Source organism: Pongo abelii, chromosome 13, assembly GCF_028885655.2.
Source record: "Pongo abelii isolate AG06213 chromosome 13, NHGRI_mPonAbe1-v2.0_pri, whole genome shotgun sequence".
NCBI lineage: Eukaryota > Metazoa > Chordata > Mammalia > Primates > Hominidae > Pongo > Pongo abelii.
In genome coordinates, this window is record NC_071998.2 from 23275299 (window position 1) to 23290908 (window position 15610).

At 57.2% G+C, this 15610-nt stretch overlaps 1 protein-coding gene across 11 annotated transcripts in view; it reads left to right on the plus strand.

The window, feature by feature from the left end:
• Positions 1-1541: 1541 nt before the first annotated feature.
• Positions 1542-15610, plus strand: part of CNTFR (ciliary neurotrophic factor receptor) — a 38763-nt gene continuing 24694 nt past the window's right edge. For 2 of the 11 annotated variants that reach the window (XM_054520999.2, XM_054520998.2), the window contains exon 1: positions 10741-13797. In XM_054520999.2, coding sequence (XP_054376974.2) covers positions 13471-13797 — 327 coding nt within the window. In that variant the 5' untranslated portion in view covers positions 10741-13470. Of the gene's footprint in view, positions 1633-1727; positions 1807-2162; positions 2328-10607; positions 10719-10740; positions 13798-14166; positions 14718-15610 lie in introns of those variants that run through there. The other 9 variants (XM_054521002.2, XM_054521006.2, XM_054521005.2 and 6 more) reach the window with 9 other exon arrangements.

A 15610-nucleotide genomic window follows, 5' to 3' on the forward strand; every position in this document is an offset into this window, starting at 1 on the left:
CGCTTCGGCCCCGGGGAAGCGCTCGAGGCCGCTGGGTCCCACGCCGGGAGGAGCTGCTGACCGACTGACGCCTGGACAGAGGTCCGACGTGCGCCTCTTCCCTTCCTTTATCCTCTGACATCCACACGTCCACTTCCAGGACCCCGGACTCCCAGTGCGGATCTTGTCCTCGCAGCCGTGGACTGCGGCTCTGCCGACAGCAGCCTCTGCGTCCCCGGGGGCCGAGGGGGAACGTTGGACCGGGACAGAATTCCCGACTGCTCCCAACCTGGCAGAAAGAGGCTGAGCCAGGGACAACGGAGCATCTGGAGGTCAAGTCCCTTCCCCAAACCACTCGCCGATTTTCACCCCGTCCGCCCCTCCCCGGCCAGATTAGAGCGCCCAGGCCGGCCAGCCCCCTGGGGAGGAGCGGCCCCCGGTGTACCGAACCTTGCCAGGGCCTAGAGCTTTGCTGAAGGGGCAGGGGCAAGTCCTGCTCCCCTCAAGATCCCGTCGCAACGCCCCCTTCCTTCCCCGCGTCCACAGTCTAATCCCGGTCTGCGGCCCGGGAAGCAGGAGGCCGGCGGCCCAGAGAGCTCGGGGAGAGGACACCTTGTGTGGGCGGCTGTGCGCTGGCCCTGAGCGGGGCGCAGCTAGTTTGCTGTGTGTCCTGAAGTCCTAGCTGGCCGTCTCTGAGCTCCAGCCCATGCCGACCCCTGCCGGTTGTAGGAAGGGGATTCTGTGGCCACGGAAGTGAAAGTGAAAAGCCCAGGCCGTGGCGGGAAGAAGGATTTTCCTCTGCAGTGGGAGTCCCTGAGGCATTTGTTGGGAAAGGGCCCGGGCGCTCTAGGCAGCCTACTGGGGAAGGATGTGAGGAAACAGCGAGACATTTCCCTCCCTTCTCCTCGCCCTCAGCCCTAGCGCAGCTCCCCGGAGGGGCAGGGCCCAGGATTATGGGTCAAGGGTCAGGTGAAAAATCCAAGGGGTGGAGACGAGGGTGGCCTTCTCGGTCTCCGCCTCTGCCATTGCCACTCCATTGCGCTTTCACGTGGCCTCAGAAGTTGGTCAGGTTGTCTAACCTTACTCTCCCATGTTGCAGCCAGACCGGAGGCCCAGGGGCGAGTGCAGTGAACACCCCGGCCCCTCAGAGGCCCAGGCTGCGAAGGGAGTGAGCCTCCTATCGAGGGGTGCGCCTGTGCCCGGCATTGAGGGTGCACCCTCCCTACCCCTTCATTCCAGTGGAGGCTTCTCCCCCGGCTGTGTGTCCTCGGGGCGCGAGGAACATGCGAGTAGTGGTGTTGGTGTCATCGGAGACACGGGAGGCATGGGCCTGGGCTCCCGGCAGGGTCCATCCCCGGTCAAGGAAGCCCCTTTCCCCCGCGCGAGGGGGTGACCGGGAGGGGAGTCGTTGCGGGGGGCAGTAGCAATAGGGGAGAGGCAGAGCCGATTGGCTTCTTCTGCCCAAAGTGGGGGTTGGGGGTTCTGGCTCGCGTTCCTCTCACGGCGACGCCGGAGGGAGGACCCCGAGAGTTGGCCCGGGGTGTGCCAGGGAGTCGGTGCGAGGCCGTCAGGGCCTGAACGTGCGGGAGTGTGCGCAGGAGAGACCTGGCCAAGGCCGAGAGGGAGAGTGAGCGTGAAGGAGCGATCCCGGGGGTGGGTGCGCGCCCAGCCGCCCTAGGGGAGCGGGCGGAGTGGGGGTGTGTGTGTGTGTGTGTGTGTGTGTGTGTGTGTGCGCGCGCGCGCGCGCCCGCGTTTGCGAGACCCGCGGCCGGGGCTGCGCGTGAAGCACGGGGACCACAGCCGTCTGGAGGGCGCGCCCGAGAAAGGGTGAACGCGAGGGGGCCACGCGTGCCAGTGCGGACGAGTGTGCCAGCGGGGGGGCAGAGCGCGTGCCAGTGCCGGGCGAGTGGGAGTGGGGGCTCACAGGCCCGCGCAGGGCGAGCGGACCGCGTGTGCCAGGAGCGACAGCGTGCCAAGGCGGGGGCGCGCGGGGCCCGTGGCGGGGAGGGGTCGTGGCGCGCGGCCGCGGAGGCGCGGGGAGACAAGGCAAGAGGGGGAGGGGAGCGAGGGCGCGCGCGGCCGAGCGGGCGCCCGCGGTCACATGGGCGAGGGAAGGAGGGAGGGAGCGCGCGAGGAAGGGAGGAGGATGGGGGGGTTAAAGCCGCCGAGCGCCGAAGAGCCGGTGCAGAGCGGGCGGCGGCGGCAGCGGAGGCGGCGGCTCCAGCCGGCGCGGCGCGAGGCTCGGCGGTGGGATCCGGCGGGCGGTGCTACCTCCGCGCTCCCTGCCTCGCTCGCTGCCAGGGGCGGTCGGAAGGCGCGGCGCGAAGCCCGGGTGGCCCGAGGGCGCGGTGAGTACCCTGCGGCGGAGTGCGCGCGGCCGGACCCTCAGAGCCCGGGCTGACCAACAGACCGGCGGCCCTCGTGCGCGCGGGAAGAGTGAGGGGACACCCGTGGGCCTACGGACGGGGGGCGACAGGAAAGTTCACGAGAAACTTTGCCTGCAAACTCGGGGGCGGAGGCGCTGGAGAAGCGGCCCCCCACGTCCGGGCGCTCCGGGGGGTTGGGCGTGGTGGTGGTGGTGGGGCCGACTGTCGACTAGAGGGAGGTGGCTCCGGCTGTTTGTCCTAGTGTCCCTGTTCTCCCCACCCCTCAGCTGCACGCGCGGGGTCTGGAAAAATTCCTGGGTTTGGGGGGTTCGTAGTGGCCTTTGCGCGCCCAAAGGTGGCTTCTTTTCTCGGGCAGAAATCTGGACTTCAAAGCGCCCGGGGATGCGAACCGACGGTTGCGCGTCTGCCAGTGCATGTGTGTCCGTGTGAATCCGCGCGCGCGCGCGCGTATGTGCATGTGTGTGTGTGTGTGTGTGTCGGTCGGCGTCCCCATGGTTTTCTCTTGAGTCCGCCTGGATGTATCTCCATGTAGTGGGTCTCCTCCAGTGTGTCTCTTTGTAAGTCTTCCTGGCTTGTGTGAGTCTGCCTATGGTGTATCCCCAAGTGTCTCTTTGTGAGTCTGCTCGTGTGTGTCTCCTCCAGTGCGGCTCAGTGTGAGCCAGTCTGGGTGTCCCTGTGTTGCTCCGAGTAGTGTATCTCCGCGTGCGTGGGGGCTGGGCCGTGGGGAGGTCACCAGACGGACAGCTCTCCCTCTCGGCTCCTCTCCTCTCCCGAGCCTCTCCTCTAGCGTTAGCTCGCTCGCTCGCTCGCTCCCTTGTCCCCCTCCCCCCTCCAGTAGCTTCAGGCGGGCAGGACTATTTCACGCCTTGTTGAAAATTCAGGATTTTCTTTCTCTTTCCGTCTAGTCTCTCTTTTTGAGAAGCGTCTGTGTGTGTCTGTGTGCCTGGCAGCTTGTCTGCAACATTGGGTGTGTGTCTGCATGCCGCTGTAGGAGTGTGTCTCTAACACTAGTTGTTCTGCCTGTAATACTTGGTGAATCTGTGTCGTGTCACTGGGGGTGTTTGTGTGGCTGTGATCACTGATGTGGTGAGAGTCTGAAATGCTGGGTGTGTCTGTGCATCTGTAATTGCTGTGTGTCTGAGGGGCCTGAAACACCAGGTGTATTTTTGTGTATCTAACTCTGGATGTAATGGTGTGCCATTACACGTGTGGGAATGGGGCTTGAACCATTGCAGATTCCCAGGGATGTAGGGTTAGCAATGACTTGGGGGCTAGAAGGGCCTAGGTGTCTCAAACTATGCCCCCCTGTCTCCACTGTCACAACCCACACAAATCCTCTCAGCTGGTGCCAGGGGCTCCTGGTCAGCATTGGTGAGATGGAGCTAAGGTTCACACTGTCAGGGCTGATACTCCAACTGAGACCCTGAGCCTACACAAAGACTAGGAGTTTAAAGTTCATGCACAGGACTTCTGGGGGCTCTGGACTCCATACTCAGATGCACACTGGGACACTTCAACTCCTTCTAGGGTCTAGGGGCTTACATTCATATGGACTCACACTTACGTTGTGGGGCTCATATCCAGGGATACACTTCAGTCCTGGAGTTTCCACATAGACTCACATTGGAACTCTGCTCACACTGGGACCCACACTGGGACTGTAGGCTCATGCTTAGATTTGCGGTCTTATCCTTTAGCTTAGATCTACATTGAGACCTAGAGCTCACACCCAGAATCTCACTGGGGTCCTAGGGCTCACACTGGGGCTCACACAAAGACCCTCGTGCTCACTCCGATTCACACTTATATTCTGGGACTCCGAGTTAGTCAGACTCGCATAGGGAACATGGGGCTCACATTTGAAGTCAAGGACTCGCTGCGGACACTGGGGTTCATAGTCAGATTCACACTTCCAAGCTGGGGATCACATTGACTCACACGGGGACCCTGGAGCTCACTCAGATTCACACTAGGACCTTTGGGTTCACACTTAGATTCATATGGGGACTTTGGGGGTCAGACCTCCATGGGTAACCTAGGGCTCACAGAGAGACTCATACCAGGATCTTGGTAGGACTCACTTGAAGTCCTGTGACTCACTCAGATTCATATTGGGATCTCAGAGCTCACACGCAGACTCACACTAGGATTCTGATGTTCACACTTAGACTTACAAGGGCACTTTGGGACTCACACTCAGACTTAAAAAGGGATACCAGTGCTCACACTCATACTTAGCTCTTACTCAGAAGCCCTTATGACCAGGGTCTCACACTCAGACTTACACTAGAACTCTAATGCTTATGCTGACTTGTACAGGAATCCTGGGACTCACAGGCTCTCTCACTTCAGTCCTGGAGCTCACATTCAGACTCACTGGGGTTTACAGTCAGATGCGTGCTGAGACCTGGGCTCATACTCAAACCCATACTTGCATCTTGGAGTTCACACTTAGATGGACATTAGACCGTGACACTTAGATTAAACTCACACTTTCATCCTGGGCTCACATTCAGATCCACACTAAGATTGTGGCATTCACAATCCCAGTGGAACTTAGGACTCATGGTCACATATGCCCATGCTTTCCTTTGGTTTGTGGTGAGTGTTGGGGCACTTGAAGTGAGGAACAGAGACTGCTACAGGATCTGTCCCCTCCAAAGGTGAGGAGGAGAGAGGACACACATTTGGTCACATCCCTCACAATGGGCTGTGGGCTAATGGAGGGGAGTGGTGGTAAAGGCTAACCCAGTCAGATTTCCCTGCTTTCCTTCCGTAAGGAGACTAGGCTTTTGGCAGGAAGATCTGAGTGGATTGTTGGTACAGGAGTGATGTGAACCTTTAGATTCCTCCGTGTGCCATGTCAATGCACACCCATCCCCCTTGAATAGTTTTGGACATCCCTTCTGTGGCAGAGAAGACCAGGTGGGGGAAATAAGACTCCTGTCCTCCCAAGACATCTCCCCTGCCCCATACACACACACATCTCAATCATTCTTAGGATGGGAGGGGTGTGGAGGTTGGAGGGAGCAGACCTTGGCTCCTGCGACTGCTCCAGGGTGTTGAATCTGTGATTGTAGGAGAGATAACAGCCTCAGATCTGTGGGGAGAAGGTAGCTGGAGGAGGAGACGGGATCCCACCCTCTCCTCTTCTCTGCCCTGGCTGGGGAGGGGTAGGGACCATGTTTTGTTGTGCGTGTCTCACAGTGTCTCTGGGATTGCCTGTTGAGCCCTTATCCTGGCTCCAGGGCATGCCTAGGTTTCCCCAGTCTGTTCCCCAAAAGAGCAGTAGCCCTGGGGGGCCTAGGTTGCAGCCAGCCCGGGGATTCTAACTCCCATGGAGACCCTGGACTTTGCGTGCTCTGCTGCTATGAACATCAGTGGGTGGGGCTGCCTGAGATATGCTGTCTTCCCCCATGGGAGCCCACACAGTAGGGACATTGCCCTGTGGTCCCTCCCAATGCTGAGATGGCTGGGCTGTAACTGCTCCCCGTCCTGAAGGGGACACACGCTCTCCAGCCCCCCTATGGGGGTGGGAGGCTTGGAGGCAAGGCACCCCTGCTCTCTGCCCCCACCGTGGCGAGTTGAAGTGTAAATGAATCGGAAACATATGGAGTGGATTTTCTTTGAAATGCAGATGGGTTGGGGGGGGACCATGTGTGCTTGGTTTGGGGGGTCCTGGAGAGCAAGGAGCCTGAGAAGTGAGAACTGACCCCTCCTCCAGACCCACCATTGGGTGGGGGTAGTGGGGGAGACCTCAGCTTTGTAAACTCCTGTGGCCCTGGGTGACCAAACCCACAAGGGCTCTCGGCTTCCTGTGGGGAGGGGCTGGGAAGGCAAGTGGTCCCTGGGGATGGAGAGCACTGAGGTCATCAGTCCCTTTTACCTCTGCAGAGGGCAAAGAGAGTCTCAAAGCACAGAGCTGTGCCCGGTTGGGGGTCACCAGAGCTAGGCGCTCTGGGGGCCAAGGGGTGGAAGGAGGAGCTGGAGCAGATGTTGAGGAAGAGTTAGACCCTGCTGCTGTGGGCAGCCAGCTCCCAAAAGCTAAGACTAGAGCTACAGTAGCAGGAACTGAAATTAAACTATGGTAGTGACTTGTGTTCAGCTTGAGGGCCCGTCTTGGGTTTAGGAGCAAACTGAAGAGTCCTTAGCCTGTAGGAGGACAGGTTTCTCCAGACCCCAGGGCAGTCAGTGTGCCCCACCATATATCCTACCTGTACTTTCCCCACGTGACACTCAGCAAGGTTGCATAGTAGTTGCCTGTGAGCTCTGTGTGACTCAAGGACTGGGTCTACCTTGCTCACCCTGTACCTGCCTGCCCTTGGCACAGACCTCGTACACCAGAGGAAGGCATTCTTGTGTGAACAGTAATACATCTTTTTCTCTCTCATTGGACCGAATGCTCCCTGTGGGCACGACCATGCGCCTGGCTCCCTGTACGGTGCCTGACAGGGAATAGGTGCTCAATAAACGTTGAGGCATGAATCACTGAGTGGGACAGATCATGGGGAGGGGGAAGCTCCTGGGATTTGTGGTTTGAGACCCAGCATCCCTGTCCTACACCCCTGTTTGGCTCAAAGGAAGACTGGTTTGCAGGCTAGACTAGAGGAAGGACTTTCCTTCACTCAGGGAAGGAGTGCAGAGGATAGCCTCCTTCCTTGGAAAGGTCTGGACCAGAGGAGGCTGGGGCAGGGTAGTCACCCTGATTCTGTGGCAGAGGTCAGAGGTCATCCTGCCCCTTCCCAGCCTCACGATTTTGCAGAAGGTAAGGTCCTTTTTTTCCCTATGTGGTGGTGAACACGTCCCTTACCCTCTAGATGTGAGTTTCTTGGACAAGAAGAAATTCCCTCAGGGGAATGGACCCCATCTCTGACCTTCCAAGGCTGGGCTCTGAGGCTGTGTAGCTGTTGTGGGCACCACAGACTGTCTGTATTGGTTATTAATGCCTGTCTGAGAACACGGGGTTCGGATCCTAAAAATACTCTGTCCAGCCAGAGCCCAGGAGTTGCTGGCGTGGGCCAGTGTGTCAGTGGCTGCATCTTGGTCGGATAGAGACAGAGAGGAAGAAACACACATCCAATGCCAGGAAAGACTGGGAGAGTGTGTGAATATGGGGAAACTGAGACAGCATAGGTGAGAGATGCACAAGAAACAGAGCCTTTGTTTTATGTGGAGCAAAGATTTATAAAATTACTGGTGCTAGTTAGTCAAATTATGGCAACATTTAGGGTAATCTGTTATCCTACACTGCAGAGAATTTCCTTCTAAGAGAGTCTGGAGATACATCTCGTGTCAGACATAAAAACCAAGTAGTCAGTAGGATCCATTTCAAGACCAGCTTCAGGATGTTCCAAAATAAGAGTGTGGCAAAAAACACAAAGTATTCCCAACTACCCTTTTCTGAGCCACTGCCCTCCTCCTTACCTCTTCAGATCCCCTGCTTGCAGCCAGAGTCCCAATGAGGGTCTTAAGACTCCCTTTTATAGCCTCCCCCAACTTCTAAATCCCAGGCCTTTGTGTAGCCCCTCTCTCCAGAAGGGAGCTGCACAGTGGTTCCAAAAAGGCAGAGGAGCCCACAGTCAGAGGGAAGATGCCATGTGACCTTGGCCCATGAGCTGACCCTTCTGGGCCCCTCCGTGAAATTGCGGGATGCGGGGCTGGGCCCTGGCCCAGGCCCGGAGAGAAGGCGGTTTTGGCACCCATCCAGGCCCCTGACGTCAATGACTTTCCAAATAATGGAATCAATATTGGGGGGTGGGGGCAAGCGTGAACCAGGCCCCAGCGATTAGAAACAGATCAGCACAACCCCACAGCTGATTCTGATAGAGCTGTCTTGGAGAGCTTGGGTGGGAGGCCTGGAAGGAGGTGGACTTGTGGGGGTGGGGTTGGGGGGGTGCTCAGGAATTGGCAGGCGGAGCCACCTAGTGTCCAGAGCTTGAGGGTATACAAGTGGGCAGAGATTCGGGCTGTCTGGGATTGGAATGATGGGGTGAGGGCCCCTGTCCTGGTCCCTTCCTCCGCTGAGCCTACAGGGTTCTGAGGCTAGGTAAAGTTTGTGGATGGAGACTTAGCCAGCTAGTGATAAAGAGTGGGCAAGGGGATTTCATCTCTCTGCATCCCAGATGTGGGCCCCTAGGCCATATTAGCGGTCACAGGTTATACCCATGCAGTGGAAGAGTTCTGAGTGAGACCTAAGTAAGATGACTTTTTGCTTGGAAGCAAAGGGCATTAATCCAAGATAGGGAGATGGGTATCCCTCCTCAAATTGGGAGTATGGCCTCCTCCACCAGCTCACATTCTCTCAGCCTCCTAGAGGACAGCAGGTGAGGATGGAGGGGACCATAGGGTTTATGGGGGGCTGGCCTGGCAGCAGCTGACAAAAAACAGGAAGAAGGGCTGGGGGAGCGGCTGTAATTATGGGGCATTTATTATTAATCAGATGAAATTGCTGGAAGCAGCTGGTGTAATGTGCGTAGCTATACAGACTCTGCATGCTCCCCCCACAATACGCACACACACATACGCACGCCACACACAGCCTGAGCCTTGCTTGCTTTCACAGTCTGTTTCTTGTGAAGGTCAGATGGGTCTATATGTGTCTGTCTGCATACTGGAGTGTATCTGTCCGTGTTTTTTCATGTCAGCCTGTATACCCTCCTCTACTCCTATTGTCTCCTTTTCCAGCTATCTCTCTCATTCTTTGGCCTAATGTGTCCCTCTCTGTCTCTGGCTTCCCCTCAGTCTCCCTCCCTTTGAGCCTGTCTTGGTGTGGCTGTATCTGTCACTATCAACCACCCTGTCTCTAACACCTTATTTTAGTTTCTGGCTATCTCTCCCTGGGTGGTGATGTCTCTGCATCTCTGGGCAGGATTGGAAGACATGGAATCCCTTTCTCATGGTATGTGTTTAGGCACCTAATCATACCTTTGGCAGATATATCTGGGACCTGTTTTCAGGGGAGCAGTTGGACCCTGAGGATCTCCTGGGGTCTTATAGAAGGTGAGGGGTCTTTTGAATGGCTAGAGTCCATAGAAGCAACAGTGGCTTTCAAGATATCCCTGAGTTCAAGGCCAGCTCCTTTACCAACTACCAGTTGTATGACTTTGGCCAAGCTGCTTCTGCTCTCTGAGCCTCAGTTTCAGGATCTGTAAAATAGAAACAGGATTACCTCCAAAGCTTTTTTTTTTTTTTTTTTTTGAGATAGGGTTTCACTTGGTCACCCAGGCTGGAGAGTGCAGTGGCTCAATCTTGGCTCAGTGCAACCTTCCCCTCCCAGGCTCAAGTGACCCTCCCACCTAAGCCTCAGGAGTAGCTGGAACCACAGGCACGTGCCACCACGCCTGGCTAATTTTTTGTATTTTTGGTAGAGATGGGGTTTCACTATGTTGCCCAGGCTAGTCTCGAACTCCTAAGCTCAGGTGATCCACCTGCTTCAGCCTCCCAGAGTGCTGGGATTACAAGCTTGTTTTGATGATTCAGTACCAAAATGTAAATTAAGTACTTATCACAGTGTCTGGGTAACCAAGGACCCTGAACAAGTGATACCTGCTGTTGTTATTCTTGGGAAAGGCATTGTGCAGGTGGGTGAGAGATCTGCACAGGCAAATTGGTATAGCAGCAAGGTTTTGGAACTAGATACGGACTCAAATCTAGACTCTGGAACTGATCAGCTCTGGGGTATTGGGCAAGGCCTCCTTGAAGCTCAATCTCCTTGGTTATCAAATGCGAAGAACAGTAAAACCTACCTCATGGAGAAATCATGAAGATTAAGTAAGATAATGCATATAAAGTGCCAAACACAGTTCCTGGCATATAATAGATGCTCAATAAATCATACTGGTGATAAGGAAGGGGGTGTTACGATGGTGGTTATTTACACCGTGCCCGTGACCCTGTGACTCTAGGATTGCGCATGTGAGGATGCATGTGATATGGAGGTGCCTGTATGTCTGCAAACTGATTGGATAGGAATTGTGGATTGTCTGTGGGTGTGTATCTGTGTGTTGTATCAGGCCACTGCCTTCTGGCAACCTTTGTCCCTGTGGTTCAGAACCTGAAGTCAGCAAGGGGTGCTGGGAGGGGTCTGTATTACTCTCAACTTTTCTTCTTCCAGATGTTTAGCTGCTGCCTGCCTCAGTCTCCCCTTCTCACAGTGGGGCTGTGAGTATGGAATGGCCTCTGAGTTGGACTAAGGCCTGTGGCTCCTCTGTGACCTCTGATTTGTGCCCTTTGCCCTTCTAGACTCTAACCTTGTCACCTCATCTTACCCGCTTGGTTTTGGAAGTCCTGAAGAGTTGGTCTGGAGGAGGAGGAGGACATTGATGTGCTTGGTGTGTGGCCAGTGGTGAAGAGGTAGGTGCTGGGGCCCATGTGGGGCAGATCAATCTCAGGGAATCAGGCAGGTGTAGTGGGGCTGTACGTCTAGGGGACATGAGTGGAGGAGGACCTGAGATTCCTTCCTCTCTTCCCCTGTCCTTTCTTTTTCCAGAGGTTTTGGGCTCAGCCTGGCTGAGGCTTTTCATGCTCTCATAATAGGCCTAGAAAGGGAAGAGACTATCTGTGGTCACACAGGCAAGGGCAACAGCAGGTTAGGAAACTGGGTTCTATACTAAGGGGGTGCTGAGTCCCAGATATGGGAGTATGTTTCTGTTTCAGTATCTTCAGGTTTCCTCTCTGCCCCCCAGACATCTCTCTTACTTGATTGGAGGAGCAGCTAGGCTTTAAAAAGATGGAATGGCAGGTCGGAAAGTCCAGAATCTTCTGAGGCCAGCTGTGGGGCTGAGCCTGACTCTCCCTGTCTCTCATTCAGGCCAGGCAAGGCCCCTGGATTGGCAGCTTGGGGGTGGGGGCATCCAAGGAATCGAGGCACTGGAGCGGAACGGAAGGGCCTATTGTCCAAAACCCGCCAGAGGCCCACAAAGGCCGGCCGGGCTTTTCATCTCAGCTCCCAAACAGACTGGCCATTTTCCCGGCTGGGGGCTGAGGGGGAACTAACCCTTCACAACTAGGACCAGGGTGTTGTTGAGGGTGGAGTGGGGTACCCCAGGCTGACACATAAAAGGGGCTTAAGATGGAGCTGGGGCCCAGGAGAGGAGGAAGGGAGGCCTGAGAAGGCTGTAGAGAGTTAAGCTTTTCACCCCACTGTTCCCAGAGGACCCAAGGACATGGGGCGTGTATCTGATAGAAGTTCAGACTAGGATGGGGCTAGGAGATGGATTTACAGAATAAAAGATAATATTTGTGGGGGGTACCTTGGGAGGAGTCTGATGGCTTATTTGGAAAGTGTGCTACTGGGCGCGAGGGTACATAATCCTCCACAAACTGGGATCACCTTAGGGAGCCGGGACAGGAGCTGGAGAAGAGAAGGATAATTGGTCGGGGAAAGAATGGGCTCCCTGCAGCAAGAAGAACTGAGGCCAGACAGCAGGAAGGACTTCCTGCCAGTGAACAGTAGCTCAGATGCCCTGACCCTCTTCCTGGGGATCTCAGAGGATTGCCTCAGTGAGCAGGGGAGCTGGAGAACACCCCAGGGGCTCAGGCTGAGGCAGCTTCTGTGGGGGCCAAGGAGGAGGAGGCCAGAGAGGGAGGACTTGGCAGTTCTGTTCACCCTCCCCCAGCAGCACCTCCAGCACCACTTTAAAAACAGCTTTTTAATTTAACAAAGTGGATGAAAAACGTTTTTGGAAATAAAGAATATCTGCTGTCTCCCAGGCTAGCACTCAGCCCTTGCAGAGAGCCTCTCTCTGGGCTTCTCCCTGCTGCCCATGGTTCCTTTCCTCCCTGTCTCTTTTTGTTTGTTTGTTTTCTGCTCCTCAGCCCCCCAGCTTCCTTTGGCCTCCCATCACCCTCTCTCCATCACCCTCTCTCTGCCCATCTCAGCCTCCGTGGGAGCCTTGCCCTCAGTGTCTTATCTCAGTGGTATCTCTGCATTTTCTTCTGTCTCTCCTCTCCCAGTCTCTCTCTTCTAAGGCCCATCTCTCTTTCCTGATTTGTCTCTGTCTCCCAGCCTGTCTCAATCTCTGTCTCTCCACCCCCCTCCTTCTCCCCCAACCCCAGCTCTAAATGGGTCTATTTAAAACGCCCGACGCTGCCAAGTCAGAAAAGCGTCTCCTGATAAAGCGCATTAGGCGGAGGGAGGGAGGAGGGGGAGGAGGGAGCGGCGGGCGGACGGATTGATCCAAGCCCGTAACCCCATTAATCAGGCAGCGTGGATCCCCCTCCCTCCCCCGTTCCAGCCCCTTTTGAGCTAAAAGCCCCTTAAATATTTATCACCCCTCCCCCACAGGGGCGAAGGGAGGAGGGTATGGCCCTTGGTGTGAGCATCCCCAGCTGTCTGGTGCCCCCGACACCCCGTGGATGTGCATTTGCACGTGTGCGTGTGCGTGTGCTCATGTGTATGTGTACGAGTGTGCACACCTGACAAGCCCAGGGTCCAGCGACCAACCTGCCCCTCACCCTCTGGGCAGCCTGGTCCCTCCCTGGAGACCCTAGGAGTCTGGCCCTGCTCCTGTCCCTCCTAAAGGGGGATCTGGGGTCCTCATCCCAAATGCAGAAAGTAACTGGAGGACGGGTGGCATTGCACTATCATTCCCAGAGGGCAGGATGGTGAGGCTGGGGTTCAATTTCCAGATTCCCCCAAATTCCCAGCACTGGAAGTAACTTGGGGAATAGAGTTGGGGCCCCATGCTCCTAAAGTAAGGCAACTTGGAAGGCTGGCTGAAGTTCCTGCTTTATCCTCACAGGGCAGAATAGGACCTGGGGGTAGGCTGGGAGCCTCCCGTGCCCTAAAAAATGTGGGAATGTGAGCTGGGCCTTGAGGGGTGGCGGTCACCCCGGGAGGAAGAAGGTAGCCCGGAGCTGGGGCCGGGTCCCACATCTCTCACCACTTGCTGATAGCCCCAGGCAGCAGAGGTCAGCCCTGAGACCAGCAGTGGTCTGCCCGAGTTGGCCTGCGGCAACTTCTCCTTGGGAGGGGAAAGGAGGCCCCGGCCACCCCTGGGTGTGGAGAGGGGCCGGGACCGGAGCGGGGAGGGTCCCTTCTGCCTCCCCTCCCCCAGCATCAAGTGCCACATCTCCTCCTGACTCAGACAATTAGATTCAAAGGATGACCTCACTGCATGCCGTCCCTCACTCTCCCTCCGCTAGCTCGCTTGCTCGCTTGCTCGCTTGCTCGTTCGCTTGCAGCGCGCTCCTTCCTCCCCTCCTCCCGGCCCGCTTGCCCGGTCGCTCACTCGGGGCTCGGCCCTCGTCGCTCACCGCGCGGCCCGGCCCCTCGCCCACCCGCCCGCCGGGACCGCTGTGGGGGCTGCTCCTGCCTCCCGGGTCGTTCCGGCTGCCCGGTCCCCAGCCCCGCAGACCCGATGCCCGCAGGCGGGCAGGCGGACCCACGGAGCGCCGGAGGCACCGACGGGGCGCCTGCGTGGGGACCCAGGTCAGTGGCCACAGGGCCGGAGGACTTGTCACCCCCGCCGCCGCGACGCCCCCGCCCCGCGCCCGCCCGCCAGCCCGCCCAGCCCGCCTCGGCGCTTCCCGCTCCTTTCTCGGCCCCCGCCCCCCGCGGCTGCTCGGCGCGCTCCCCCTGCCAAGCTGTCTCTCTTCTCTTCTCTTTCTCTCCCCCCAGCCCCCCTGCCTCTGCAGCCGGTGGGAGGGACTGGGACTTCCTGAGGTCCCAGGGATGGGGCCGGGGCCCATTGGCTGCAATCGGACCAGGCCTCTGAGAGGGGAGGGGGCTCTGGCTGTGTCCATTGGCCTGGGGGAGGGGACCACCGCCTGAGTGGAAGGGGGGCTACAGAGAGAGAGGCCCAGGGTGTGGGGGTGACATCTAGACAGAGGGGATGAGCTCCTGATATCTTTCTTTTCTCACATCCTGTGGGCCTCTCGCCTGGTTTCATTTGATCCCCAAAGCCTGGCTTCATTTGTCCACACCTCCTAGCTAACTTTAGTCCCCACTGCCTGGTTTCATTCGGCTCCCACCACCTACCTTCTTTGGGGCCCTGTCACCTGGTTTCCTTACACCCTGCTGCCCGGTTTCTTTTGTCCCCACTGCCCCCTTCCCCGAAGTCCCTATCACCTGGCTTTATAGCATTACCCCTGCCTGGTTTCCTTAGGTTCTGCCTGGCTTCCGTGGAGTCGCGTCAGGCTCCTTTTAGGATGGAGGCATCAGGGCCCCAGCTACACCTGGAGTGGCAAGTGGCAAGGATGTCTGCAGCATTGCCGATCTTTCCTGGGCTGGGGCCTGGCCAGCACAGCCTGGATTCCATTCTGCCTGGACAGCGACTCCGCGTCTGCTCCTCCAGTGATGGGGGCGGGGCTGCAGGGTCCAAGGACACCTTAGGACTCTCCTCCTCAGTGGTTAGTTAGAGGAGCACCCGCTGGCTCTGCCTGCTCCCCCCCTGCTGCTGGGCATCTGCCCTACCTCTCTGTGGGCTGACAGTGATGCCAGGGCTTTGGTGGGGGCTGGGGGGCTGGAGTGGAGGTCTCGTCTCCTTCCCCTCTCCTGCCCTTTCTGCAACCAGGCCAGACATCTGGGTGCCCGCTAGACAGTTATGGGCACATAGAGGTTTTGAAGAGGCCTTGGGATCACACAGCAGATAGCTAGGCTGAGAGCTGCTGCCGATCCTCATCGTGGGGAAGAGAGGGTGATGAGGGAAGGCAGCAAGGGCCTGGGAAGTCGGCTGATTTCTGGGCCTTTCTGGCTCTTACTGATTCCAGTGCCACCCTCTGTCTCCCCCAGGTACTTCCTTCACCTCTCCTGTCTGGAATGGATCTCCCTTCATTCCCTAATGCTGTTGAAAGCAGGGTTTGGGGAAGAAGGAGCTGCCTGGGGAATAATCATCTATTTTCTCACTTTTTAGGGACCAACGAAGTATTTCCTTTCCTTTTCTTTCCTGCCCTAGGCCACCCTAGGCTTTCTGTCCCTCCCCTCAGGCACGGCTAGGCAACCTGAGGTCCTGGCACAGTGTGGCTGTTCAGGGTGTGTATGTGGGTGTTTCCCATTGCCGGTGTCGGGGCGTGAGAGGCCGAGGGCGACTGGGGGCCCTGAGCTTCTGGAGGTGTACAATGGTGTCTGTGTGGAAGGTTGACTGTTCGGAGTGTGTGATGGTATCCATATGTGAGACCATGGCTGTGTAAGGGAGTCTGTGTGTGTGAGTGTAACTGTAATGTGTGCATGCACACCAGCGTGTACAGGGCTGTGGGAGTGGGTGTCCACGTGGGAGGCCCTGATGTGTGGCCACGATGGTAGG